The sequence below is a fragment of the Helicoverpa zea genome, chromosome 19, assembly GCF_022581195.2.
Source record: "Helicoverpa zea isolate HzStark_Cry1AcR chromosome 19, ilHelZeax1.1, whole genome shotgun sequence".
In the NCBI taxonomy this organism is placed as follows: domain Eukaryota; kingdom Metazoa; phylum Arthropoda; class Insecta; order Lepidoptera; family Noctuidae; genus Helicoverpa; species Helicoverpa zea.
The window spans coordinates 7,690,666-7,718,237 of NC_061470.1; the positions used below are offsets into that span (position 1 = coordinate 7,690,666).

General features: G+C 38.0%; 2 protein-coding genes across 2 annotated transcripts in view; both read right to left on the reverse strand.

Annotated features, from left to right (window-relative positions):
* Positions 1–928: 928 nt before the first annotated feature.
* On the reverse strand, positions 929–22,281 carry LOC124639460 (jmjC domain-containing histone demethylation protein 1). The gene is made up of 20 exons (XM_047176836.1): positions 22,113–22,281; positions 20,445–20,671; positions 15,737–15,848; positions 13,646–13,810; positions 12,151–12,286; positions 11,946–12,073; positions 11,207–11,356; positions 10,450–10,620; positions 9,813–9,972; positions 9,359–9,491; positions 8,711–8,834; positions 8,270–8,360; positions 7,712–7,866; positions 7,243–7,332; positions 6,868–6,967; positions 6,246–6,403; positions 4,398–4,562; positions 3,393–3,529; positions 2,680–3,132; positions 929–2,491 (listed from the first exon to the last, which is right to left on the reverse strand). The coding sequence occupies exons 1-20, from the start codon at positions 22,158–22,160 to the stop codon at positions 2,374–2,376; spliced, it is 3,021 nt and encodes a 1,006-aa protein (XP_047032792.1). The 5' UTR covers positions 22,161–22,281; the 3' UTR covers positions 929–2,373.
* Positions 22,282–26,132: 3,851 nt separating this feature from the next.
* Positions 26,133–27,572, reverse strand: part of LOC124639352 (methyl-CpG-binding domain protein 4-like) — a 36,358-nt gene continuing 34,918 nt past the window's right edge. The window contains exon 2 of the mRNA XM_047176678.1: positions 26,133–26,960. Coding sequence (XP_047032634.1) covers positions 26,219–26,956 — 738 coding nt within the window. The 5' untranslated portion in view covers positions 26,957–26,960 and the 3' untranslated portion in view covers positions 26,133–26,218. The remainder of the gene's footprint in view (positions 26,961–27,572) is intronic.

The following is a 27,572-nucleotide window of genomic DNA, read 5'->3' on the forward strand; positions in this document are numbered from 1 at the left end:
TTCGACGCCAACATTACTTCCAGTCCTTAAGGGAGACATGAATTAAAAACATCGTATAAATATTATTAAATCTTTGTTAACTCTGCTAAGTAAATCGTCATGAGCTCTCAACAAATTTTTATATAACTGCTGCGTTACTAAAACTTGACAAGTGTGTACACAAAATTTTCTTAATTGTTAGTCTATAAGGTCATTATTTCTCCTAAACTATCACTATAGGCGGCCCTCCGACCTCGCTTACTGTGACCAGAGTCGGTTATCTTACACTAACGTATGACATAACTGCTTCTATGTACAGGCTCTGTAAGTAACAGACGGAACTCCATTTTTTAATTTACAATAATCATAAAATCTTGATTTTCTTTACATTTGGTGTCTAATAACATCTTTATAATATTGTCTTTCTTTGTTATAATTAATTGTAAATAAATTAAGAAATGGAGTTTGTTAGAGCAAATGTTTGAGATGTTTATTTCGTAACGGTTTTGTATGGGGGCCAGCTGCGAGGTTCATCGCGCATCTAAGGGTGCGTCCACATCTGGCGAATGCGCCGCGAATGCGCAGCACGCGAGCCGATCGCGAGCTGTCCGCGAGCTGCGCGCGTGCAGTCACTGCAATAGTTCGGTGCGCCTCTTTAGCGCAACTCACGCAAGGCTCGTATAGAGCGCGCGAGCGGCGCGCGATCTGCGCGCAATCAGTTCTCGCCCTTACAGTTCCGTATATTGGCTCAGTACTATCGAAGATGGCAGACGTCGCGCGCCGCCTGCGCGCCGCTCGCGTGCGGCGCTTAGGTCGCGCGCGAGCTGCGCGCGGGCCAAGCAGAAGCGGCGCACGAACAAAAATGCACGCGCGCAGCTCGCGGACAGCTCGCGATCGGCTCGCGTGCTGCGCATTCGCCAGATGTGGACGCACCCTAAAACAAGAGCTATTTGGATGTAAGCATGTTTAATAATGAGCGAAACAGCGACAGAATAACTCTGTGAACTTAAAAATGTCTCTATGAAGACGATAGTGAGACAAAATGCTGATATATGTGTAAACAGACCGTCTCCATGCCAATCACAGTTCACATCAATAATACTTTCTTTCACATAAATGAACCATCGTCACAGAACTTACAGCTTAAACCTACAAAGGGACTAGAACTAAAAAATACAACCTAAGCAATTTTGAATTGTCATGTAACTAAAACTTAGCTTTCTTAAGGAAAATTATTGTTTAATAAATAAAATAAAATGCTATTTACAACGAAAATATTGCGGGAAATATAGTCACAGATACGTAAATATAGTGTTAGGCTGCAATATCACACACAACTTGGACAATGGGTACACAATGTATAGTCTACATTGTGTATCTATTGTGCAATAACCTTACAAAGTTAATAAAAATATACTTTCTCGTCACAGTTCCGAATGATATTGCAAAAATGCTATTTTACAAGTTTCAACAATAATTTCAGTAATTTTCAGTCAATATTTTTAAATGGGAGCCTCTTATGGTCCGAATGGTCTTCACGTAAATGAAATACAAACGTAAAACTAACAATAAAATATTATAATACCGATGCAACAGCATGCAATAAAATTAATATATATAACTATAATATATTCATTTGATTGTGCAGTGATAAATGTGCTTTGTCATATAGAAACTATATGTTGGCACGAGTCATTGTATTGCAGAATTGAAAATACAAACAATATTTATTAACTAAAATTGATAAATTTGAACATTTGTTTTTGATTTAATTTTGAGTACTTCTAACCAAATCTTTCCCTAATAATATTTTTCCTAATTCAGAAATCGTATCACGTTAACAATAGTACCAGGGTAGGCATCAAGTCTTTGCAAAAATATCTACATTAATTTGTAGAAACTGTGTGTTGATAGCATAGTTTGATATGTTGTGCGAAACATAACTACTACAAAATATATTTTTAGATTCTGACACAAGTAAAGAAGTGTCTAGAAAAAAGTACAAAACTTACCAATCATAGGATAAATGCCAATTAGAATTAAGTACTTGAAGCTGTCACGAAAGAAGACAATAGTTGATTGCGGACTATTTGTAGGGTCGATGATGTAGAACTAGACTAGAATGTGCTAACTTAAAATATCAACAACGTGAAGCGAACGTTATTTGTCTCGTAGCAACCGAACGCTTGGTATGCGACCAACACACCGTCACTCACTATTCTATATCACTGTTCAGGGAGCGTCCGACTGTGCTTCTGACCGCGCCTCCGACGGCGCATCCGACTTCGCGTCGGACTTCGCATCCGACTTATCGTCCGACGGCGCGTCCGACTTGGCGTCGGCTTGCGCGTCGGTCGGCGCGGCCTCGGGCGGCGGCGCCGACTCGTCCTCGGATCAGGTCTTCCGTAGCTCCACCAGTTTAACGTCCTTAACATGCAGGTTGTGCTTCGACTTGGCCGCGAATTTGATGACGGCTTGCGTTGACACCAGAGGCACATGTCGGAGATCCAGTCTGGAAATAGAAATAAAATAATTTAGTTATTTTATTAATGTTTGGTGTAATATTTTTTTGTGTTCTGCACGCCACTAAAAAAGTGAAATGGCAAAAGTGACACGAGAAGGCATTTTGGAGCGTAATTTTATTAGGAGATATTCCTTTATTTTGTTCACCAAGGAGCGGGAAATAGCAGGGTGTCGTACCGCACGAGGTTGGGGCAGCGCGCGAGGTGGTCGAGCGCGGCCTCGGTGAGCAGGCGGCAGCCCGCCAGCGAGAGCCGCGCCAGGCCGTGGTGCGCGAGCTGCGCGGCGCCGGCGTCCGTGAGGCGCGCGCACGACGACGCGTCCAGCTCCACCAGCTTGGGCAGCGCCTGCACCACGTAGCGCATGGCCACGTCCGTGATGTCGGTGCCGGGCAGGCGCAGCACGGCCAGCGCCGCCAGCCGCGACGGCTCTGCGCGCGTGTTACCGCCGCCGGGCCGCGACGACTCGGGCGGCGCCAGGATGCCGCGCAGCTTCGCGTCGTCTAGGGCCCGCGCGAATGATAGGTCCAGCGCCGTCAGTGGTGGACATGCGCCGCTACGGAGTGCTAGTGCGGCTTCTGCTGGGGACCCGGCTAGTGAGAGCGAGCGGAGGGCTGGTAGTCGGGCTAGTAACCTGCGTAGAACATAATATTATATGTTGAATTAGTATTATTCGAAGTTAAATAATGTACGACTAGCTGTTTCCCACAGTTTCACCCGCGCACCAGGGGAACTTATACCCAGACAAAATATAGGCATTGCTACACAGGGATAATCTAGCTTCCTAACAGTGAAAGAATTTTTCATCAGTTTTAAAGTCTTCAGGGTACAAATAAAAAAACATTAATTTCCTCTTGATTACATGAATTTATGTGTCTGTAATATAGTATTTACCATGCGAGCTGTCTCCTGGCGAGATGGCACCACTCGAGGCCGAGCGAGAGCGGCTGTCGTCGCGCGATGCCGGCCAGCTGTGCCGCCGAAACACGCACTTGTACGAACGACATGCTGCGCCACAGTGACGGATCCATCTGTGGAGAAGACACAAATGTTATGAATACTGAAAATGTGCGATATTCATGCTATATGATCAAGAAAAATGGCATCCTAGACGATTGTCAGCTACGGCAGCTGTTCTCATATGATAGATCAGCCGGCTGTGCAGGATATATTATAAGGATTTGCGCAAACGTGGACTATATATCCTTCACTCTCATAGCCCGATGTGACGGAAATCCGACTCGACCGGAGAGAGATCATGATCAATATATGGATGCATTCTAGGTCATGACATATTTTTATAATAAATTTATACGTAGATTACAATGAAGTTGTAGATGTAAAAATTGGCTGTTCAGTAAAATTTTCCTCAAAGTATTTTGATCATATGATCTTTGGTCTGCAACTGCCTCGTTGTTCTAGCTGTCGCAAGTGCGGCTGCTGAGCACGAGGTCTCGGGTTCGATTCCCGAGTCGGGCCGAAATCGCTTTGTGGGTTTTAGAAGACTTTCACAAAGCAGTCCGGAGCCTGGAAGCTGGTGATTGATACACCCGTGCGTCAGAGAGCGCGTAAATGTCGGTCCTGCGCCTGATCTCTCTTCGGTCGTGTCGGATCGTCATCGGGCTATGAGAGTTAAGGAATAGTGAGTGCACCTGTGTCTGCGCAAATGCTCGTGCACTATAATATGTCCTGCGTAGTTGGCTAATCTCTTTACATGAGAACAGCCGCCGTAGCCTATAATCGGCTAGGAGGACATCATATACATCTTTATTTATTTATACATCCAATGTCCTTTAATTGACATAATTATTCAATAAGTTTCCTTCTCTCTCTGAGAAGGAGGCCTGTACCCAGCAGTGGGTAGATGACGATTATGTAGTATAGTACTATAACACTTACGGAGTACTCAGCCCAGGCCTTGCAGACGAGCGCGCAGACGGCGAGGTCGTGCGGCGACAGCTTGGCGAACACGCACAGCATCGCCTCGCGCTCCAGCCACGCGCCGCCGCCCTGACCAGTCGGCGTCGGGGCGGGGCGGATCGGGTACATCGGCTTCTTCATTATCTGGATGTTTTGAGAAATAAGTGTTAATCTTTAGGTAGAACCGGCTATGATTGTAGTTGATCGATTAGCATAAGACCGGCTTCTCAATATTTTCATTGTGGTATCCAAACATCGACAAATTACGAAATGCGGATTATATAAATAAACAATCTTGTTGACGAAACATCCGATCTTAGATCGAGGACTGAAGATTCGCAAGGAATAAAAATATTTTTTTCTATAACCAAAGTAACCAACAGTGCAGTAAAATAAGCCTTCTTCTACAGTAAACATACAGTCACTCGTTAATCAGTGATAGATTCTCGATGATAAACTACATTTAAACGATGATAAATCTACATCACATAACAGAATGCTATATTAGCTACACCAGCAGTTCCCGAATTCTTTTGGCTTCGGAACCCTTTTCGTTTCACCATTTTTCGGCGGAACCATAGCTTAAGTAAGACGTAAATACACTTAGGTACGGTTCGTGGCGTGTGGTAGCGCACCAAATGGTTATATGGTTAGAGACATATTCATTATACTCAGCGGCGTGGCATGGCTATCTGCCACACGGGCCAAAAAACAATTTAGCCGCCCTTAACTTTGTGTATTATGTGAATAGTTTTCAGTTTGAAGACTGACAAAGTAAACGCAAAAAGAAATAGATTGGGTTTGTACAGGTGCGAGGCGAGCGAGCGCGATTTTTTTTAACTAAAAGAAGAAGTTCCAAGCACCCGCTAGCATTGAAAGACATTCATTGGTAGCCGGCATCGCGAGCGAAGCGAGCGCAAATTTTTTTTAGTTTAGGTACCTACACAAAATAAACAAAACCACTGTAAATTAATAAGGTCTCAAAAAGTACAATATCCACACAAAAAAGCAAATGCAAATGAATATGCAGCTAGTGAAGAAAGCGCTATTGCTTTTTCTGAACCAGAGGAATAAAAAATAAACATCAAAGGAAACCTCGACGGAAGAGCACGAAATTTTTTCGGTGTTGGATACTTGATCAATTAAACGAACATAAAACCATCACACGTAACATGGAGTCGTGAAATTTTCGGATTCGCGGAGGTGCAAAAATTGGAAATATTGTCACACTGATTCATGGTAAAAATAGCCACTGGAAATACTCGTATGTCGTGTCATTTCATGTCCTGTCAAATGTATGAAAACGTATAATCCTGGCGATGAAATAAGCCCAAAAAATGCGGTGATTTTTGGCCGACTCGCTACCTACTTTTGCCGATTGCCGAAGACCTGGAGGTATTAAGTTAATTTACAATTTGTAAAAAACGGAATTAAATTATCTGCTGCCGTGGCCTTCCCCCGCCACTTGTCGCGAAAGTACGAGACTTACACTCCCGAGTGGTACCCACCTACATGGTGCCTAAATGGAATTTTAGAATGCAATATTTAAAACAAATTAATTGAAAATGAATAATAATTTAATATTGTCAAAAGTAAAACGATTTACCATATGGAAATCTTGAATTTTCCACGGTACCCCTGAGGGCCTGTCACGGAACCTCAGGGTTCCGCGGAACCCCATTTGGGAACCGCTGAGCTACACCACTAATATAACTCAAAATCATTTTCATTTATTTTTTTCCTCAATATGGTACCGAAAGAAGTTCCCTCAGAAAATGGGTGAAGTAACAGACTGAAGCCAGTTGTCAAAGACAAAGTATAGTCTACCTTAGCGGAGTGGTGCGTGAGCTGCAGCGCGAGATGTGCCCGCAGCGCCTGCTTCTTGGGCGCCTCGTCCTCGTCGCTGGCGCGGCGCTTCTTCACGGGCGGCTCCCAGCCCTCGCCCTCGCCGCCGCCAGGGTTGCCTTCTTCCTCGCGCTTTATTTCTGCGTGGGGAGAAGAATTTTGGTCAACAATTTGTTGCGACACTCACAAGAGGAATTTGTAATTGGGAAAAGGCAAAGTAGATTGATTCGTTTTATGTTAATTTATTTTTGTTTTGTCAGTTGTCCAGCAGTTTTATTACCGTCCTACATCTCGAGAGACCTTATTTGTGTACCAAAGTCATCGTAGTAACTGGTTGGTGAATTTCATGTACATACCTCTATACCAAATTATCTCTCAACCAGATCAACTGTTACATTATGAAAATCTGACATCCATATCTACGAAAACAAATAGTATTGGTAGTTGCCATTTCAACGAGAACATCACATAAACAAAAATAGCGTCAAATCAAACAAACAAACGCATACAATTTTGGTTTCACGAGAATCGTCCATTGTAGCAGTTTATCAGAAAGCCTATCTCCACACAGGATGTTTACTGAATAAATACATGTAATGTTTACCATCCTCAGACTTGATATGTGGCACCTCATTCTTGCTCTCTGTATCCGAACCGGCTTCCGATTTGATTTGCGACTGTGACGTCGGCGCTGGTGTTTTATTCTGAAAAGATATACGAATTTAGTAATTTGATGTAGTCCATTTGTACATGTTGACGCTATCGTCAACCTATGTATAGATAGATATTTTGTCTCCCGAAGGCAGTTCAGGCGTACTTGTTTGTGATAAGGTACATTAAATTTTCTCTACGTGGCTATTGGTGCCAATTGTCTTTATTTACTGGTAAACTACAGGTGTTTTATCGTAGGATACTGTACTGTTCTGTAACTATTTATTATCAGGAATAAATAAATGAGAGCTTAGTGTAAATATTTTACCTGTAAACCATGACCGATTTGTCCGACGTCAGAACCCACGCTCATTCGCCTGAGGTCCGATGATTTTTGACGCGCTCGGAAATGACGGGGCTGAAAACAAACACGGTTATCGTTATTTAAAAGCTCAACAAGACATGAATTAGGATTTGCAAAGGATCTTGTTGATTGAGGCAAAATATATGATCATTTAATATTGGAATTCATGGTCTGATACTTCTTGTAATTTATTTGAACTTCTCCTTGTTGACATTGTAACTACATACTAAAATATTTTGAAATATAAAATACGACTGCTGTATACTGTACTGAATACCAGCCAGATTTTATTTAAACCAAACTTCTTCCTCAGACACTCCTAATTTCTGAGTGTATGTCATCTCCCGTTGATAAAAATTAAGATATTTATTTGAAAACATCACTTGATTTGAAACCTGATGCCATCTATATAACGTCAAATTGTTGTCCTCACCTTATAGTCATGGTTGAGACCCATGGTGGTGCAGGTGGGGCACTCCCAGGAGTTGGGCAGGTCCTCGTTGAGCTGCCCGCCCGGCGGCACGCAGGCGGGGTGCACGATGCTGTAGCACACCGAGCACTCGCGCAGCGTCGACGGACCAGCGCGACCTGGAGTATAGATGATTGATTAATGAAAATACTGATAAGCTCGAGAGAAATGAAGGCAACCATATCATATTATTAATATAAAATAAAAATAAAAAACAGAAAAAATACCACGTACATTGTGGGGAAAATATTTTATACAGATCGCGTTTTTTTTATTCGTGAAATAGGTACAGCTTGGTAACAAGCAAAGGAGACAGGAACTTTAGTACTAGAATCCAGTTTTACCCTTTGGGTATGGAATCCTAAAATCTGAAACCTCATTATGTACTAATGTAGTTAATTAAAGGTCATCATCGAAAGTTCTTTTACTGTTCGATTGTCCAGTAGCCATACCTTTTTCGACTCTCACACTCGTTCTTGATATGCAAAAGTTTAGACATAAACAGAACATTAAATGAATTACCATTATTGCCTTTAGCCTGCGGTGCGACTGGTGTCTGCATCCATCCGTCGAGGTGGCACACTGCACAAGACGCTGTGACTGGTAGCATCGGCTGCAAACATAACAAGCTAACTATGAATGCATACTTCTTTTTGTTGCGAAACCGCGTTGCGTATCACAATCTATACAGTCTACGAGATAAAAACAGACATAATTTATTGATGTATGTTTAGTATATCCAAAGAATCATAAGAATCCATTTTAGACTTAACCTCAACAAAACCTGAACATCAATGAATAATTAAAAACGTAGTTCCAATAACCCACAAAGACATTACTTATATTTTTAGGCTAAAACCAATATTGTAGACAGTTTTTCCTGATAGATACTGAATAGTACAGAAAACTAAAGTGCAGGATTTACAACCCTTATTACTTGTATTACTGTTCAATGTAACCCACCTGTAAGCACTGTCGCATGACGCAGGTCTGCTTGGCGCGGCCGAGTCCGCCGAACTTGACCATGTCGTGGCAGAACACGCACTCCCCGCAGTCGGTACGCTGACATGCCTCGCACTTCTTACATCTGTAATAATGATAAATTATATTATTTTACAAATAGGTTGAAATTAACACTTACACGTCACGTATTTGGGGTATTACATAACATAACGTTCTAAGATCAAGTATAACACAGTATTATTACAAATCTAATTGAGATTTAATGTGTATTACATGTTGTTTACAAACAAATTAGATTGCAAGAGTTGTTTGCTAATTTTGTGTAAACATTCGCGAGCTTCTGTGTAAACATTCATGTTTCAAGGTAAACTTTAAATACAGGTGAAAACTAAACAGAGGTCATAACCCAGAAGAATTACTACTCTCTCACCACTGTGTCTCACAGATTCTATAACAAGATAGACAGGACTTTATAACGATCGTCGGAAGACGCTGGATGCAGATGCTTGTGTTAAGCTTCGTCATACACAGATAAACCGTGTGAGGTTTGCGTTGTGTGGCTATATTATTGTATTAAGAAATTATATAAGTGCCTTAGAAATAAAGAAATAAAAAATAAATAAGCTATCAAGTTTGAGTAGTGCATACCGTGTGCGTCTCCTGCGTGGCGCGTTGTTGGCGTGCTCAGGCCGGGGCCGCGCCGCGCCGCCGCCGCGCCCGCCGCCGCGCCCGCCGCGACCGCTCGACTGGCGACGCTCTGTCGACACCACGTCGTCTGGACCTGGAAGTAGAGGCATTATGTTGTGTCAATGTTCCTCATGTTTTACTTGGCTGAAAGATGATCGTCACTCTCTCTCTGCCTATAAATTCATATGCAGTGTTTAGGATTTCCCTAGAATGTAGTGTCCAGTTGATTGACCCTGGAATATTTATGATGAATCAAAAATAATCGAACTTTCTGCTGTTATATATATATTTTTTAATCTGTCAAGACTTATATATGGCTATATAAAATATAGAAGAGCTTCTTGGTAACTTTTAGGTAAAAAACCTAGGTACTAAAAATACATGATTGCTACAAAATAACATAAACTACACTAACCTTTAAGCACCGGTACGCCAGTAACAGCTAGATGCTGTTTATCATGCCTGTGCTGCTCCACCAATGTGCGAACATCTTTGACGAGGGCGATCGGATCCGACAGCAGCTCCGGCACTGACTTGCGAGCCGCCGGCAGTTGGTGCAGGTACATTACTATCGCCTGAAATAGGAAGATTTTAGTTTAGTAAATGGAAATACAAAAGGAATGTTGCAATATGTATCTTTGAGTCATCGACGTAAACTTTGCTGTTTGACTACATAATAGAAAAGGGGCAGTAATATCTGAAGAACGTAGTTCTTTTTTTCAGTTTGTTCCTATGTACGTCGTCAATGGGATAACCTGTCGTCTCAAGTTGTGTTCACAAGAATCGTGTTACATGAGATGACAATCTTTACATCGTTACTAAATTGGGATCGGCTTTCAGCCCAACCAGATGGAGCAGTATCTGACCTCCATGGTTAACAACAATATCATCATTAAAAAGCTCGCTAATATCTACCGAACTATGTTATTTCTTCATCATCTTCAAGCTGTGCCTTACCAGGTCCATGACCATTTTATAAGATGTAACACCTATACAACATATGGACTGCTAATTGAGTATTGAATTAAATAAAATATGTCCCCAAATCTGACCTTAAGTCCATGCAGTTCATTCTGCGTGAGATGCACGTGCTCTTTGGGCGCTGTCAAAGAGGACTGTCCCTCGGGCGCGAGATGCGACCTGCCCAACAGCGCCGTCACGTAGCGGTCCAGCACATACCATAGCATCTCCGTGAAGAATGGGTAGCGGAACTTTTGCGGAACCTGGAAATAGAGAAAAAAAAATTAGGTAGGTAGTTTATTCCTTAACATTTAAATATACCATAGTCCTTTGAAGAATAAAATAAATAAAGATTTTGAGTGATTTATTGTCACATGCATGCGGCGGCACGTTGACTGCAGTAGCAACTGCATTGGAAACTGCAGTGCAGAGAAACTAAAAAGTATTAATCAATAGGATTGATTTATGCGAGTTCTTCATTTAATTAGAATACATAGTAAAATAATCAAGAGGAAACATGTTTGTACCCTAAATGCTTCGAAACAACCGAACCAATTTGATTATATACTCTATTTAAAATAACATTAGAAATTTAAGTAAACCTTTTTTACTGTTTGTTCAACCGATTTTGACTTCTATTGCGTTAGTAGTATGATTAATGGCGGCTGCAGTAAATACTTGGTATTGTAACCACTATTTTGCTTTCAATTCCGTTCTTTTGTCTACGGAATAGAAGTCAAAATCGGTTGAACAAACAGTAAAAAAGGTTTACTTAAATTTCTAATGTTATTTTAAATGGAGTATAGTTACTTTCAAATCAAAGTTATTTTTTAATAAACCATATCCCACCTTAGTAACATCTTCAACTTGAGCAATCTTGAGCTGCTTTTCAATACCAAACTGGTGCAGGAAGTTGCCGCCGAACACCAAGGAGTCGCTCGGTGTGTAGACGGCGTGAATCCAACCAGTCGGGATGAAGAATGTGTGGCCCGCTTGTAGCTAAAATATATCATACGAAGCCTCTATTATATATTTTTGATACAAGAAAAGGAAATTTAGAATTTTGTGACGTATTTATAGTTTTTATAAGAATCCAGGATAGTAGTCAAAAATCGGAAATATTTTTTGCTGCGGTTTGATGTTTGATAGTAATGCATTTTGAATTTTTATTAAGGAAACAATTTAATAATAGTTGCAAGGTGATAGCATTGTGGTAGATATAAGAACCGCTAGATATAAAATTAAATGATTCATAACAATATTATTTATAAACCGAATGATTACACGTGAAAATACAACATTTCAAGGATATAAAACAATTACAGTATAATGTATTGATTTACGAGTTGCAACTGTATTTTTATGGAGCTACGAACGACGGTTGCCGTGTGAAACCGACGTACGTGTCCGGGTCACAGAATTACACGTTAGCCTTTTATTAGTGCTTCGATTCGCGACTAACGTCTACAGTTAGTTAATCCGTAAAGGCGGAAATTACACCGATTACCGACCATTATGCTGATTGACCTTGAGTTTCGTAATAGCAGGCTGTAAATAATTTAAATAGTGCTATTTTTTGTAAACTTACATGAACTCTAATGCACTTCTCAACTGTGTCGCCGAAGAAAACATCTGACTGTTTGCCAGAGAGGACCCATTTTTCGTAGAGCTGCAAGTTTTTCTCTGTTGGTGGGATCAGCCAGAATACTTTGGCGCCTGAAATTAAACAAACAACAATATAGAACCCAACAAATATGTAGCCATCAGAAAACAAAAAAAAAATACCAGCCTACCTCGTAAAATATGATACCAAACGGAGGTGCCTCCGAAATCGATGTGGAAATCTGTGTAGCACCCCTTCACGGACATAAGGCAGTACTTCTGAACTTTAGGGTACATCATATCATCCAGCGCGTTTGTTGATTCAGTCTGCGGAAGTAATAAAAACATTATATACAAGAGTTCAACAAAGCTTATGTGTAACGGTGGTAATCATTTGAAGTCACTGTACGATACAATGTTGGTCCATTTTACTCGGAATTTTGCCAAATGTGCGTTACTTTGTTTTGATATGAAAAGAAAGCTTGAGTTTGTTTTGGTGTTTGTTGTGTCTACCAGTTTGTAGCAAAGTAGAGAGAAAGGAAACTGGAAAGGTTTGTGAATTGTTTTAAATTACTACTCGGAATTAAAATTAATGTTCATAAATCGCTGAGTTTGCGTGCAGCCATGTTCAAGTGACTTTGTGTCTTGTGAACAATTCCAACACGTGTAACTTTTAATGTTTCATTCCAAGAATACAGTACTCACAATTTTAGTACAATAGCCCCAACTAAAAACCAGTTCTTAAAATCATCCCCTTTGTTTGTTTATGCATAGATTGTAGCAGACAGTTCAAGGCCACGGGTCGTGGCGGAGGCCGAGTGTAGCCGAACACGCAGTCACCCGAAATAATCCGACATCTCACGATCGCAAACGAGCTCGTCCCGCCCAAGTCAGCATATTTTCCGCCCAATACTTTCTAGTCTACATAATGTAACTTGGAAAATACGCTTTTGAGTTACTTTTTTCGTTCTAAGTAATATTATATCATGTTCTTTCAATACACTGGATCGAAATTATATCTCACGTGTAAATTGGTTTTGGATCCGGTTAAGCGAATATTACCAAACTTTCCAATATTTTCCAAATAAAAAGATAAGGTTCATGTCGGTAACATCTAGTTTATTTCACGGCATAAATACAAATCAAAAGGAAGAAGTAGATAATAAGCCAACTGACGGACAAACTTAGATTATGCACTAACTTTTTAATGTGTTAACCTTTTAACAGAACGAAGTAGACATCAAACGGAAAGGTTAACTACGATAACGAGGACAAACTGCTTAATAACTTTAACAAAATTCAACGAAGTCATTCAAAAGTTAAAATTGACAATGTAGGTAATGGAAAATCTTGTATATATTTTCTTTGTAAAGCTTGTGAACTTAGAAGTCTAAGGTCTCTGTAATACGGTAATACTCGGTATACATATCGGGGTATTACCTCGGACTGGAACGGGATATGCGTCGGTCACAACTGGACATTATTATCCCGTCCTACTTCCAATCTCGAGTATTTTGTTACTGCTACACTAAACTTTGAGCGGAGCTCAGTCTGCATGACTTAAATACGCAAAACATGCGGAATCCTTAACAGTGACGCAGTCGTTTGCAAACACTCTTCGTCATGGTTTGGTAGATGGAATCTCCAGGGTCTATCTATAGATTATCTCTTTGCATTGATACATACCTGCTGATCCTTAAGATGTCTGGGCCACACGGTATCGACCCAGTCGATGAGGCGTACGATCCGCGGCGCCTGCACGTAGTTCTCGAGCCTTGTGTGCGAGAACTCTAGCGAGATCACGTTCAACAGGCGCTCCTTGTTCGGATCGTCGTAGTAACGCTGCCAATCCTGAACAACACGTCATAATGTTATAGGATATCAATAAAGGAGTTCTTCATCTTGAGAATATTAGCCTATTTTAATAAGGGCTGTTTTCTGCAATTTTACCCGTGTCCCATGGGTATTAGCTACTCATCCGGATGAGATAAAAGATGAAACATCTCTATGGTCGTTCTCTCACAATTTTTCTTATATTTTTAACTCAACGGTTTTGGCATGAAAGAAACATTAGCAGGAAGGGTTCGTTATCTCTTGAACATAGGCCGCAAAGCTGGCCCCTAACGGTATCTAAACATGAAATTCATAATAAATATTTTGGTTTAAGCATACTATTATGTTGCTTTATGTGGTTTAAGCATACTATTATGTTGAGAAGCTTTTAATCAACAAAGTTACAAACGATTAATTAAATGATGCATCTCGCATTCTCGTTTGATGTCACACCCACATCATCTATTTTTAGCCGGTAAGACTTTAAAATCGTAGCAGATTTTCTTTAATGTGACTAAACTTGTATTTAATCGAATTGGTTTCGATATAAATACTCAGCGTAAATGATTGATTCGGTAAATTGATTTAATCTTATCAACGAAACTGTTTTATAATTTTCTAGTTTCATTCAGATTTACAGGATTAAATGTTTTGTGATTCATTTTAATGTTAGTAGTTCAAACTTGACGATAACTATCAAGATAACAACAAAAAAAATCCTAATCAATTTTGTGAAATCGCTATCAACCTCTCAAATTCATAAAAAAAGGTTTAACATTTCTGACGGCGTAACCGGAACTCATGTGTGAATACATTCACTATGAATTGTAAATGCAAACTCCTTGCAGGCCGACGCTAGGCTCCGTGTAAACAAAGCTCAGATACGACAATCGACGATGCGATTACCACCGTCAACTATAGATAGTGATTGATGACCGATTGCTAAATGCATTATGTAGTTATAGTAAAATATTGTAAGTGCTCTCGCTATCAGCTTTTATTGGTGTAAATTATATTTCACGCTGTTGACTTATTTGTCACGCCTCTAATAGAATTTGAAGTTATTATAATATTGTTCTGGTTCAGAGCAACACTTTTCAAATATTAATTAATCCTAAAAATCAATGTACATCCATGACACAGTCTTTAGGGGATAATGCAGTAATTAAACAACGGTAATTTGTTTAAATAACAATATGTTTCAATATTTCGTTCATAAAACACGCGACTGCATATTTATGAGTGAATAAAAGCGCGACATTCTCTCTGCGGTGTTTATTTTATGCAGTTCCCTACGGCCACGATTGTTGAAGTCGCAACTGTATAATGGTTTATTCATGATCATTGAAACAGCCGCGAAAATTAATGGAAACATTGACGACTTTTATTTATGTAGCGCATAAAAGTACTCTATACATTATTCTGTGATGAAGTTAATATTAAATCTCTATTCTAGGTCATTAGCCATTAGATAACGGCAAGTTATATGTAAGTTATTTTCAAATCGTGATACGTTATCTACGTGAAGATATAACTTATTTTATTATCTGCCACATATTTTATGAGATAACCTGTTTCCATAATAACAGTCCCGACGATACCCAGCACCAGTACATCCTTTTATTTTTTAGCTAACGAGTAACAGGTAAAAAATTTTGCCTCTTACAAATATGCTTAACCTCAGATAAAATCGTAGAATAAAATTTTATTTTTCTTACATATTGAACAATAAAAACTTTCCAATTTTAACGGCAACCACGTCACCGAAGACTAATCCAGCTTAAGGCAGAGCTAGAGGAAGTGTACGACTCTTATTTACTGAACCCCATCCATGTTCCTTTGGTTGGCTCTTGCCATCTCACTCAAATCCCGTATCGTCAATCTCGAAGACCCGTATAATCTTATATTGTAGAAATATGTATGTGGAACATTCGTCTAACTTACCTTCATATTCATCTCGATATTCTTCTGTGTATTAACATCCATGACGTCCAGCAGGCGACGAGAGCCGACGCACATACGCACATCGTTCACAGTGAAGTTGCTTGTTGGGACCCTGCAACAAACCTACAATGTGACCAACAGGAAAAATATTCAGTACTACCAATTGAAAATTCCATACAAGTTCTCGGAAGCACTTTTAAAGCTTCGAGGGAAACTTTGGAGAGTTTCAAAAGACAGTCTCAACTGAAAAGAGGTGACTTGTTCAGTGTTGTTTACTTTATTGATCCTGCCTTCAAGTTATGAAACTCAAAATGATACTAAGTATACATTTTACTCATAATTTACTTACATATATCTGTGAGATTTACAACTACATTCTGTCTGGTCTAATAAACCATTTTGTTTAAAAATGAAAACACCATAAAATGAAAACGTAAAACCAAAAAGCTTTTCCCCAACTATCGGATGACGTCATTCACTTTTTTTGTTTTAATGAAATTGACTACATTTTCATGTAAATACCGGTGTACGCATTTATAAAGTTAGCAGTACAAGTCGTAAAAGTCAACTGAGGAGGCTATCAACGCTTATTGAAGGTGACCTTTCGACCTGAAACATGTTTGTAGTTCGGTCTAAGCCAACGCGCCTTTTCGCAGTATCGCGTTACATTCGGACTGAAAGGAAAGCTTTGCGTAAGCGAGAATTTCTTGGAAAGTATCAAACTATTATCAGAATTTATCTCGCTTCAACAACAAAGGATCATAACGCTACAATATTACAAGTAATTCTGAGCCGGAATCATGTTTCATCTATCAAGCTTTAAGTACAAAATGGTTCAAGGGTTCTTTAGTCGTAAGAAAAGTTTAGGGTGTGAAATTGTTAAGTTTTGTTCGATTTATATCCAAGAGAGACGGAAGGAGGGTTGTTTTTAATTCAGTATTAATTATACCTAATAAAAAACTTTCCTAGATCTAGCAGCAAACATTAATATTTCTACGGAATAGAATAAGTAAGTGAATGTCAGACAAAAGACTTCGTTATTGTGTCAAAATATCTTGAGCATTTCGATCCAGCAATGCTCTCCGGGTCTCGGGTTTTCCAATAAGTAAATGTCAACTGGATAATCTAATTTCTAGATAGGAACGCAAAACCTTACTCAGATTGAAAACTTATGTGAAAGTAATATGATTAACCCTGTCAACTGATTTGGAATAATATCATGAAAATGAAAAATTGGTCACTCATCCAGGAATTATCTGCAGCAAGCATAGCTTAACCTCGAGTTGCGTTCCAGAAAATAATAAGATTATTCAATATGTTTTTAAACACAGCCCATGGCATGTTAACTTTATACAGAAATCCAATATCCACGTCAGCAGGGGATAATGTTTGCGGAACTTTATGCATAGTTTGTTTTTCATACATAAAAGGTAGAATCGAGCTTACAGCCACTCTTACACGGCATAGCGCTTCAGAATACCAATAAAGATTACGTAAGAGATACGCATGGAGTGTGCACGTAAAATTATATTTTTACTTATCTTGAGCTATTTCACATGTACAATATTGTTGCATGCATTTATTTTAGATGCGTCTATTACGAATTCCTGAATAAGTTAGTATAATAGCTGCTCTCAATAAATAAGTAATTTTATAGCGCCACTGAGGTTCAAATGATCTAATTAAAAATTGAAATTGTTTCACTATACTTACTACTTAAAATGCAAATCACGTTTAATGGCGATCCAGCTAGACCGTAAACGACAAAGGCGAAGAAGGTCCGAGCTTCACGCTTTTTTGTGTTGTTTACGTGTAACTTTCTATATAATTCCCTACTTGTGTACATATGTAGTGGGGATTGACGTGAATCATTGTTTTTATAAGAATACTATAATAGAAGGTACTAAGGCATTGCTTGAAAGGTTTCCTATCTATTCTGAAAAATATTCTAGAAGTTCAGACTGCGTGGGGCTGGTTTAATATTCCGCCTACACGCTCAGCGACCCGTGCCACTCTGAACGTATATTGTAGAGGTAATTTATAGAATAATAAAAGCAGTTACTACATTTTCTTACATACACAACCAACAGCAACCAATTAACTAGTTGTAAAATTTACTTGAACCACAAAAATAGAGCATGTTTTTCTTTTAATTACGTTCCTACATAAAGTTCAGCTCGAACATTTTGTAGAGGAATCCATAATTAGAAAAAGTTTTGAACATAGTAAAAGTATAGCCAGACTGCTTGACTCATTATGGCGAAACTTTTGCCCCTAAAAAAGTTTCCAAAAAGTCCCTTAACACAAATATTCGAGTTGTCAACATAATTCGGGCTGAAACGACCTAAAATAAGCTTATCGGCAAGCGCTCCCAGTCAAGGAAAAACAGTACATAAACAATAACATTAGATTGCGTGGTATTTTTATTCTGATACAGTGGTTGTGCTACAGTGCGATACGGCGGCCTACCGCAAAAGTGATAGCAATCTATTCCTTTGATAGCACACGTAATGTGAATATTATTACAGGCTCCAGCTACGCGTTATCTATTTGTTTCCCAGTCAATTTTAACCACATATTATAAATGACTATAAAATTAAATCAATTTTATTTTTATATTTGCAATAGACTATAGTTCTAGTACAAGAAAATTAATCATGCTTTGTGAAGAAAGTACTTTCAGATGTTACGAATGTTTCAGAGGCACATTATCTATTTCACTTTGCCTGTAAACTTTATTCAGAGTAAAATTGGTGGAGCTAAACTTCAGAGTTTTTGAGATATTATAACGCTTGTTTCTTGCTTTTCACTCTGTCTCTTTATCAATATATCAATCCTACTTCTTTAGAAGAACCATGGTAAGCTTCGAACAAAACAGAGCATGAACAACTACTTTGAATAAGAATGGCGTTAAACCCAGTGTACACGCTAATAGGACATTCCTCGTACAGATTAGGGCTCTACAAAACGAGTCCACTTTTTTCGTTTACCAGTTCGACGTGATAAAACACATCACAGATAAGAAATCCCTGTCTGGGATATATTTTTTGTGAACACTAGCACGACACCGCAGGATACCGAGCTAAGCTCTTTCGTAAGTAGATACCTACCTATTACACAATGACACGGTCAGTTTATTTGTCAAGAAGTGTTCAAAATACCTTTTACACGCTTCTTTGGTCTGCTTGGGGTTTTTACCAAACGGGTTTAGTATGTTCCAGAATTTAGTGATGGACTTTTAACTGAATCTATTTATGACGGAATTTTGTAGCCTATGTGCTCAAAGTTATTCGACATGGTCCTTGCATCTTATTAAAATCATCTCCATGTAGATAAACACAGAAATAATATATTGGTACGTTAGTATAGGTTTCAATAGACAAGCAATTGAGGACGAGTGAATCGTGAGATAATAGGTGCTCAGATAAATCATTCGATGCACCACCATGCTTCACGATTGCACAAAACAATAACTTTAAACTTTGAGATAAATATTTGTGCTTTATTATTGATGTGCCTGATATAAACACTGATTATAATCAGCAGGTTTATATTGTACGGTTTATTTATAGCACAAAAAACCTAAGATCGGTGTATGAGAACTAGAAATAAGATCTGATGAATAAAAACTTTTTTTAAATTATTATTTAATTTACAAAACTTAATTCCTCTCTAGTAGAAACTCTTTCATACAATTTCGAGGACTCATAATCCCAACAAACAACTTGAATCACATTCATTCCTACGAACTCTGTCTACGACGAAAGAATTCGTGGCACGAAGTGAATTACGTGTAGAAACAGTTTTCCCCGAGTTCTTAATGTAAACAACGGTGCGACCATAGACAATAGCGTGTAGTTCGCACCCATAATTTATGGTACGACTAGGCCGCGGATCAACGCGCAAAATCAAACTAGGTTAGTGAAGTCCCGATACGCGATACCAGAGCTACTCGTCGTATCAGTCGGTAATTATTTCCGTCTGTCATACGTATCATATCATATACCTAGGTATGCAAGTATAGGTAACATGATAACTTGCATTAGTCGATTACGCACTCTGTTAGACTACAGTCCATTGAAAGTGCACTAAAGCTCGCAGTATCATCTGCACGTGCCAATGAATAATTTATTTTATAAGTGAGTGGGATCCCTAATTATGACACGACGGGTGTTATTAATGATTGATAGGCAGAATTGTCTTTGCATGAGTACAGAATAATGTGATCATTGAATTAGTACATGGTGTTTCTTTATACTCTATAGTTTTTACATAAAAGGTGCACCTCCATAGGTTTATGATAATGTTATCTAGATGTACCTACCACAGTTAGTACCTACGTTAAACAATGATTGTAATTCTACTTGTCATAATAAAAACAGAACGAATACTCCTGTCTAGTTAATTCTTTGTATTCAGAATATTAGTAGATCAATGACAGCTACGAAAACAAAGATGCGCGGGTGGTAAACATACACGAAAATAAAGATGATAGATACTTAAAACTAATCTCCATCTGGCAATGGGCCGAAAATAATAGTTAAATGACAAATCAATTTCATTCACAATTACTGGACCAAAAAGTACACAACTGGTCTCTTGATTAACACATAGGTACTGTAGCAAATCTCCTTACTTGTTTATGTTAGAAATTTTAAAAGGAATATGTATACAGGTTTATCCAAATTAGAAAAGGATCTTCACATACCTGAGTCCCAATCCATTTTTGTCCTTAAACAGCAGCGGCGTGGTAAATCCATTCTTCTGTAGATATGACACGGTCAGGTCAGTTCCATGCATTTCCAGCACTGCACCGGAATGCTCAAATCTTGGGCTCTCCAGCTTGTCAGCCAGGGAGAAACCCCGGCCTCCTTCGGCCTCATCATCTCCCAGGGCCCACTCATCAGAGTAAAGTTTGCGTTGTTTGCGTTCACGCTAGGGAAAGAAAATACTGTTCTATAATTTGTATTTCCTTAGATTTAAGTTTTTGTCAAAACCAATTAATAAAGATCTATTCAAGCCCATATAGAGATGAACTTTGTTTCAGAAAGTCTTTGTATCTTTCATTGTTTACATTTTGAGAATGTTATTAGTCTCTTCTTTTATTAAATTCTCTCTATATTGAAGGTTTAGCTAGGAGTATGAAAGTGAAAACATGTTACATAACATCTGACAGCTGAATTGGATCTCTTTGTTTATACTACAGCTCATAAGGCCAGGCTATAAATTACAACTATTCAAACAAAACTAAACATTTCAACTAAAATTAATGACTTTGTATAAAATGTTGACAGTAAAAAAATATCTGTTATCTAATCAAATTATTAATTACCATTGAAATCTCTAGGAAATACCATTCAATGCTAGTTTTATTCTAATAAAAACATTTCGAATATTTCGATATGTTTAAAGCTATTTGCCTCATCTGTAAAATTAACACAAATAGAAAAGTTGACAATGCGGCGTGCTGAAGTGATTAGTGACTTTCACTTTTTAACACCTTTTTGTCAGACGACAGGTTTTATGGATGAATTTTCTTTGAGTATCATTTGCCAAAGTATAAAAAGTGCATCTGCTAGACTGCTTTGCGTCTCGCGTTACGAAGTAGGTTATTTTTTTCCACCCAAGGCCAATGAAATACGAGTTGAAGAATAAACGAGCCTAACTTGTGACAATAAAACATTTGTTGCGAGGGCTGCTCGAGCCGTCCCCGATCGGCGTAACAAAGATCGCTCTGTCTGTGTACACGAAAATCGTGCCGTATCCTATTTAAATCAACATGCAAGTGTTTTAGGTGATCGACTCTCGCCCAGTGTGTAATTGTTCGACGGAAGATTAGTCAAGTAATAAAGTAGATTGCTCGCGAGCACCGAGCGGAGTCGGGCTCGAGCTCGACGTGTGGCCGCATCGCAGCGCGCACGCCCCTGGCCGCCTGCTCTCCGCCAGCCCGCGGGAGGGAAACGCCTTCGACACTCGGTCCCTACCAGATGCCCACAATGCCTCGTGCGCCGAAGACGTCGCTAGCGCGCGCAATTTATTGTCACGTCGCTCATTATCATTGCCGCTGAATCGCAATGCTGCGATCTCCGGAACTATTATAGATTTTGACACCATCTCGCATGCGCGAATGCATACGGCCGCCGCGTTTTAAACTCGGCCGCGGCGTGATCACAAAAAACTGAGTCCGATGACCCTCAATGACTATCATCACACACAAAAACCACATCCACAAAATGATTCCTATCGTCATCCCGTAACTTTCGTAAATCGATACACGATGCAGCGATGCACCATTTCATGTTTACGTGATCCCAGATAAAGCCACCATGGCGTCACCCGGGACTAAATACGTAAAAATCTAACAATAAACACTCACCAGCTGTCTTGGAACTTGTTTTTTGTTATTCGGCAGTGTTTCCGACATGTTTATATTAGTCAGAAACACTGCACAACGAAATTAACACTATTTTACGTAAATATTTTACACGGAGCACGAGAAAAAGTAACGCAATCCACCATTTGCAATAGTCGACACTGCTGCCAACCGCGCGGCGAGCAATCACTCCGCTAAACTACTGGAGGTTGGTATCGCTTGAAATGCCCTATTGGTTTATTTATGAAATAAGATGGCGGGAGCGTTCAAAACATCGCAAAAGGGTATTGAATTATCTAAATTAAAATAATGAAGTGAAAAATAGTAAATTAGTTTGGAATTACTTGTTTCGTTACAAAAATGAATACTATGATAACAGATTATTTAATTATGAGATGTGACCAGGGAAAAAATAATTTCAGATATTGAGTACCTTGACTGATTCTACAGAGGACTGTATTACGTGTGCGTGCAAATAAACAGCAGTTCCGATCGTAGGGTTGAATTGAATATTGGAACTATTCAGCTATATACTGAGATAAGTGCACATTCAATGTTGCTACGAGAAAGGAGATTCCTGGGCAGATCTTTGTTAGGGTTTGGCCTAACCATCGCATGGTTTGAGTCATCAAATAATGTATTTTTTTAAGTATAATTATTTTAGTATGTTCGTGAACTTTATGGTATATCTTTCATATTTTGTAATGTAATTTAGGTAAAAGCAAACTGTCATACCTATTTATTCTATGTACATAGATATATTATGTACCTCTATGTAGGTATGTTGAGTTACCTCAAATTCCTATTTTATGAAGGCCTATGATAATAGTTGGACAAGGTAATTATTATAGGCGTGATAAAATTATGCTGTAATTAATTTTCCTCTTTGTATTTTTCTTCTCTTTCATTTTCAGTGTGATTCCAGGAAAAAATATAAAATCCTTAGGTACATGAAAACAAGTGGTTGATAGACATACCTACGAACTTACGTGTTCATTGATAGTTAATTATTCTTTCTAAAAATAAAATAAAATCAATATTCATTTTCATTTTTTTACACATGATAAAATTCAGGTATACAAAATAATTTCAATGTGGATGCCACCAAATGAAAGTGATAGCTGCAAGACTTGAACATTATTTCTGTATGATGGGAAATCAAATCATACATGAGTGATTTAATTAAAAATATTTTTTGTTGCCACTTCACCATGTTGAGCCACTAAAAGTACTTACTAGTTCTATTGTGGTGTAAAGCGGAGAACAATAAACACACAGTGCAGTGCACAATATCAGTGAAGTTAATTTGAAAAACTCCCGCTTTATTGGTACCTATATCTTACTCAATATGGCAACACCAAAATAAAATCAGCAGCACTTTCATTGACGTAAGGGTTAATTCAGGAGGTAATTTTCAATAGCAGTCAAATCCATTTTATATCAAATTGAGAAAAATGAACTTTTGTATGCCGTTATGATGTACGCTGTTGTGATGCTTAGGATGGTAAGTTTACATTACTATGGAGTTTAAGATTATTTAACACCACCAAAAATGAAGTTAGTGCTTCTATTTACAGAGAAAACTGTGATTAAAAAACGGATTTGACTTCTTTTGTTACTAAGGTGTGGATTTGACTAATTTTGTAAAAAAGCTGTAAGGATTTGACTAATTTTGTAAGGAAGCTGTTAGGATTTGACTACTTTTGAACAATCAAACTAAACCGTTCCAATAGAGTTGTCACTGGTTCTTAAAGGGAAATTGCTTAAATAATAAATAAAACAATTTGGTCCTGCGACAGATTTTCTCTTCATAGCCTGATGGCAAGGCATTTCCTGAACACTTTTCTCCATTTTTTTTACGCATTTACTTAGTTTTTCTAATAGAAATTCACTAATGAACACAACACAAAATAGAAACGTTAGGCGCCCGACACGTCTCCCTAATGTATGGAGATCGCAAGGTGGCGGTCGGGGTATGGAGCGACGTGATTGGCTCATATGGATTTGACCATGTTTGAAAGTAAGTTGGTCTGGAATTGGCTTATTTTGAAAATAAGGTTAGTTCTTTTTGTATTTATAAGGACTTTAGGCTGGATTTAGCTAGTTATGAACGTTATAAAGCGATGAACATTTCTGTAAAGAAAAATGTTGCGTTCTTATTTAAGAATCTATGGATTTGGATTTGACCACTTTTGAAAATTACCTCCTGAATTAGTAATTGTAATTTCTACGTGTGTTTATATCGATGATAACTTTTGATGAACAGCTTACTTACCCTAATCAGCGGCTCTACTTTTGTGTTAAGCAGGTCCTAGACTTACAATAATATTGTGCAATAAAATTTTATAGCGCTAAAAATCATTGCGCAATATAATTGATCGTCTAGGCTACACCTTAGTGGAAAGTTTGCCCAGTATTAAATACATGGGATGTGGTAAGGGATAGAAAGTTTAATAAAAACAATGAGCGGGTTTTGTAATAAATAAATCTTTAATTTTAATCTTATCGACATATTTTTTTTATTAATATATAGAGTTAAGATTTGTACTTTTAAAAGTATGTTTTATTTTTTTTAAAGCATTATAATATACACTACACTATTAGGTTTATCCGGTTAGGGGAACATTATTAATGCACTTACGGACGAACTGAAAAAAAACATTATGCTGAGAAATGTGTGAACTGGAAACATCTAGGCAGGATTTTTCGCAAGTGACTTTCATGCTCATGAAAATATAAACAAATAAAAAAACCAAATCCACAAGCCACTGCCTCAGTATATAAAAGATAATTAGTACTTTTTATTTTGCAAGTGATTTGGATTTTTGAGACTAACAAAAAATGTTTTTTTTTTTGTCTAGGTTCAAGAGAAAGTTTAGGTATGTAACGAACTAGCATATATCAAGAGCAAGAGCTTTTATAATTATGAATATTTTTTTATTAAGGATAAAGTAATATCCTTAATTAGTTAATATCCCTGCCTAAAAAAATATTCCTGTTTCTTTTTAATGATTTCTAAGCAAAAATTACAGAATTCACTATTTAATTGCATCATTAATTAAAGATATCCATAGATAATTTATGACAAATAAACTTTGAGTGATTTTCAATAATAAAGATAACATAATTACTTAAATGATAATATTCACTTTTTTAAGCGCCTCTAGTTTTAGATACGGCTCTCTCTTTTCAAGCGAGCTGTTGCTTTCGTTTATTTGCCAGGCGTGTTAAAGTAACTTAAGAAAATGAAAATGTTAAATTTTATTGGGCTTTTTGAAACAAATTGTGAGTTAGTTGGTTAGTATTCCTGATGCCATTAGATGGTTGTAAATTACTTCGTTAAATTAATTTCAAAGTCACAACTAAGCTATGTTTTTGAATCATCAGGGTGAGGACTCAGTTTTAATGCGTGCGTGTGTGTGTTTGTTAGATATAGATAAAATTCTATGTAGGTATGTATGTACATAGAAGGAAGATTCAAACTTTAGAAATAAATTAATTTCAATACGAAAAATTATTGAAATTATCACTTTCCTATTAGTGTTATTTTGAAATTAAAAAAAAAAAGTATTAAGTAAAAAAAAAAAAAAAAAACTATTTTGTGCCCGAAAAATAGGGTTGCCCGGGTAACTGGGTTGAGGAGGTCAGATAGGCAGTCGCTTCTTGTAAAGCACTGGTTCTCAGCTGAATCCGGTTAGACTGGAAGCCGACCCCAACATGATTGGGAAAAAGGCTCGGAGGATGATGATGATTTTGTGCCCGAAATTTTGAGGCCTTTATTCAGCAGTGTGAACTGCTTTCGGCTGACACAACGACGTCGAAAAGAAAAAATTGAGAACACTTGCACATAATTACGTTAAGATAAATGACACACAGCCCCTAAAAGGTTTCAAAATAAACCCTTCCATTTTGGACCGATTGTTCAAACATAAAATATTTATTCCTAAGGCAAAAGTTCACTGATGATTGAAAAATCTTTTTAGAATGAGTTTTAAAACTGATTGATTTATTAAAGACCTTGACAACACATAATTCTATATATTTATTGAACAACTATAGGCACTTGTAACTTATATAACATAGGTAAGTATTTATTTAATTGTTTAAAGTCACTTTAGAAGAATCGCATTGACATCTCTCAAAGTTATTCTGTAATACTTTAAAATTGGGTCTTCAATCACGCATTCACTGTCCACCTGTCCACTTTCTTCCATAAACTCAGTGTGGCCTCTTAACCAGTCTAAATACAACTTTAAGTATCTATCATTAGGGTCTATATCCGTGTGTCCTAGGCAGAATATCCTATAGGCGTCTTCGCCGTATTTCCCTATGCCGCATAAGTCACTTGCCCTGCGCCATTTTGAAGATATAAACTGATAACTGAGCTTCCATATCATGTGGCCTCTTTTCCTTAATCCCAAGTTATCAAAAAATCTTTCTAAAGATACTGGAGTGTCGTTTAAAACATGGTAAGGTGTCGGATATTCTTCAAAAAATGTCTTCATGTAGGGCCTGGCAGTTTTGCCTGAAGTTTTCGTTAGAAAGATCGTTGCTATTAACATAGCCCAGGGGTTAGAGGAGAACTCTTCTTCTACCACATAATGAGGTGATACTGGCATTATCCTCGGGGTGATGTTAAAAAAAGGTTGTATATGTATAGGTTCTTGTTCGTCTATGGTTAACTGCGATAGACTAAGATCATCCGACTCTATGGATGCCTGACTTAGATCTTGTGAGGAATCTAATGACTTTGTTGGTGATATCGAGTGCTGGAGTATTGGAGGACTTATAGCCAAGGTGTTTTTCTCTTCACTGAAGAACCTGCTGATGCAATCCGGGTCTTCCATATCTCTGTAAATAGAAAAAAAAAAACATTATTTAAACTGCCAAGGATATGTGTGTAGAGTGTATTTGGCTAACGATGAAGGACATAAGTAGATTAATCTAATGTAGGTATGTTTTTCAAACCAATATTATTCAAAGTGGATAAAATATGGGAAACCTACAGAATGTAGCTAATGAGTGTAAGTATACTGAATCAGCACCGAGCCAGCTTTAAATTCTAATAACTTAACCTAACAAAGTTACAAGTTTACAACGTTGATACAATTGAACGTTAGCAAACGTCGTTCAAAGTAAGTCTTATGATGACTACATAAAATTTTAACATCTTTCTGTTTGTCTGCAAAAATGTTCTTCTTTATAAAGCTCAAAACTCAAAATCTGCAAAAGCTCTTCTTGTTTCTTTCTGTTCATAAACATAAAAAACTCCGAAACCCATCACCAGTTCATATGTGTTTTTGCTTTGTTGGTTGGCATCATAAATAAGTATTGCCTTTGCCCATGAAAATAAAAATAAGATCATGCGGCCATAACGTAAAGTTAGAGATACGAATCAGGCGTGAAATCTTTGACTGCTCGTGAAATAGGTATTTTTGTAAACAAGTTTAACGCGGAAAATAT

Excerpts from the sequence above, each read along its gene's own strand:
- LOC124639460 (XM_047176836.1), bottom strand. The coding sequence starts at position 22,160 with ATGTCGGAAACACTGCCGAATAACAAAAAACAAGTTCCAAGACAGCTG. Across the intron at positions 13,811-15,736 it reads ATATCGAGATGAATATGAAG|GATTGGCAGCGTTACTACGA; the intron begins GTAAGTTAGACG and ends CGTGTTGTTCAG. Across the intron at positions 11,357-11,945 it reads AGAAGTGCATTAGAGTTCAT|CTACAAGCGGGCCACACATT; the intron begins GTAAGTTTACAA and ends GATATATTTTAG.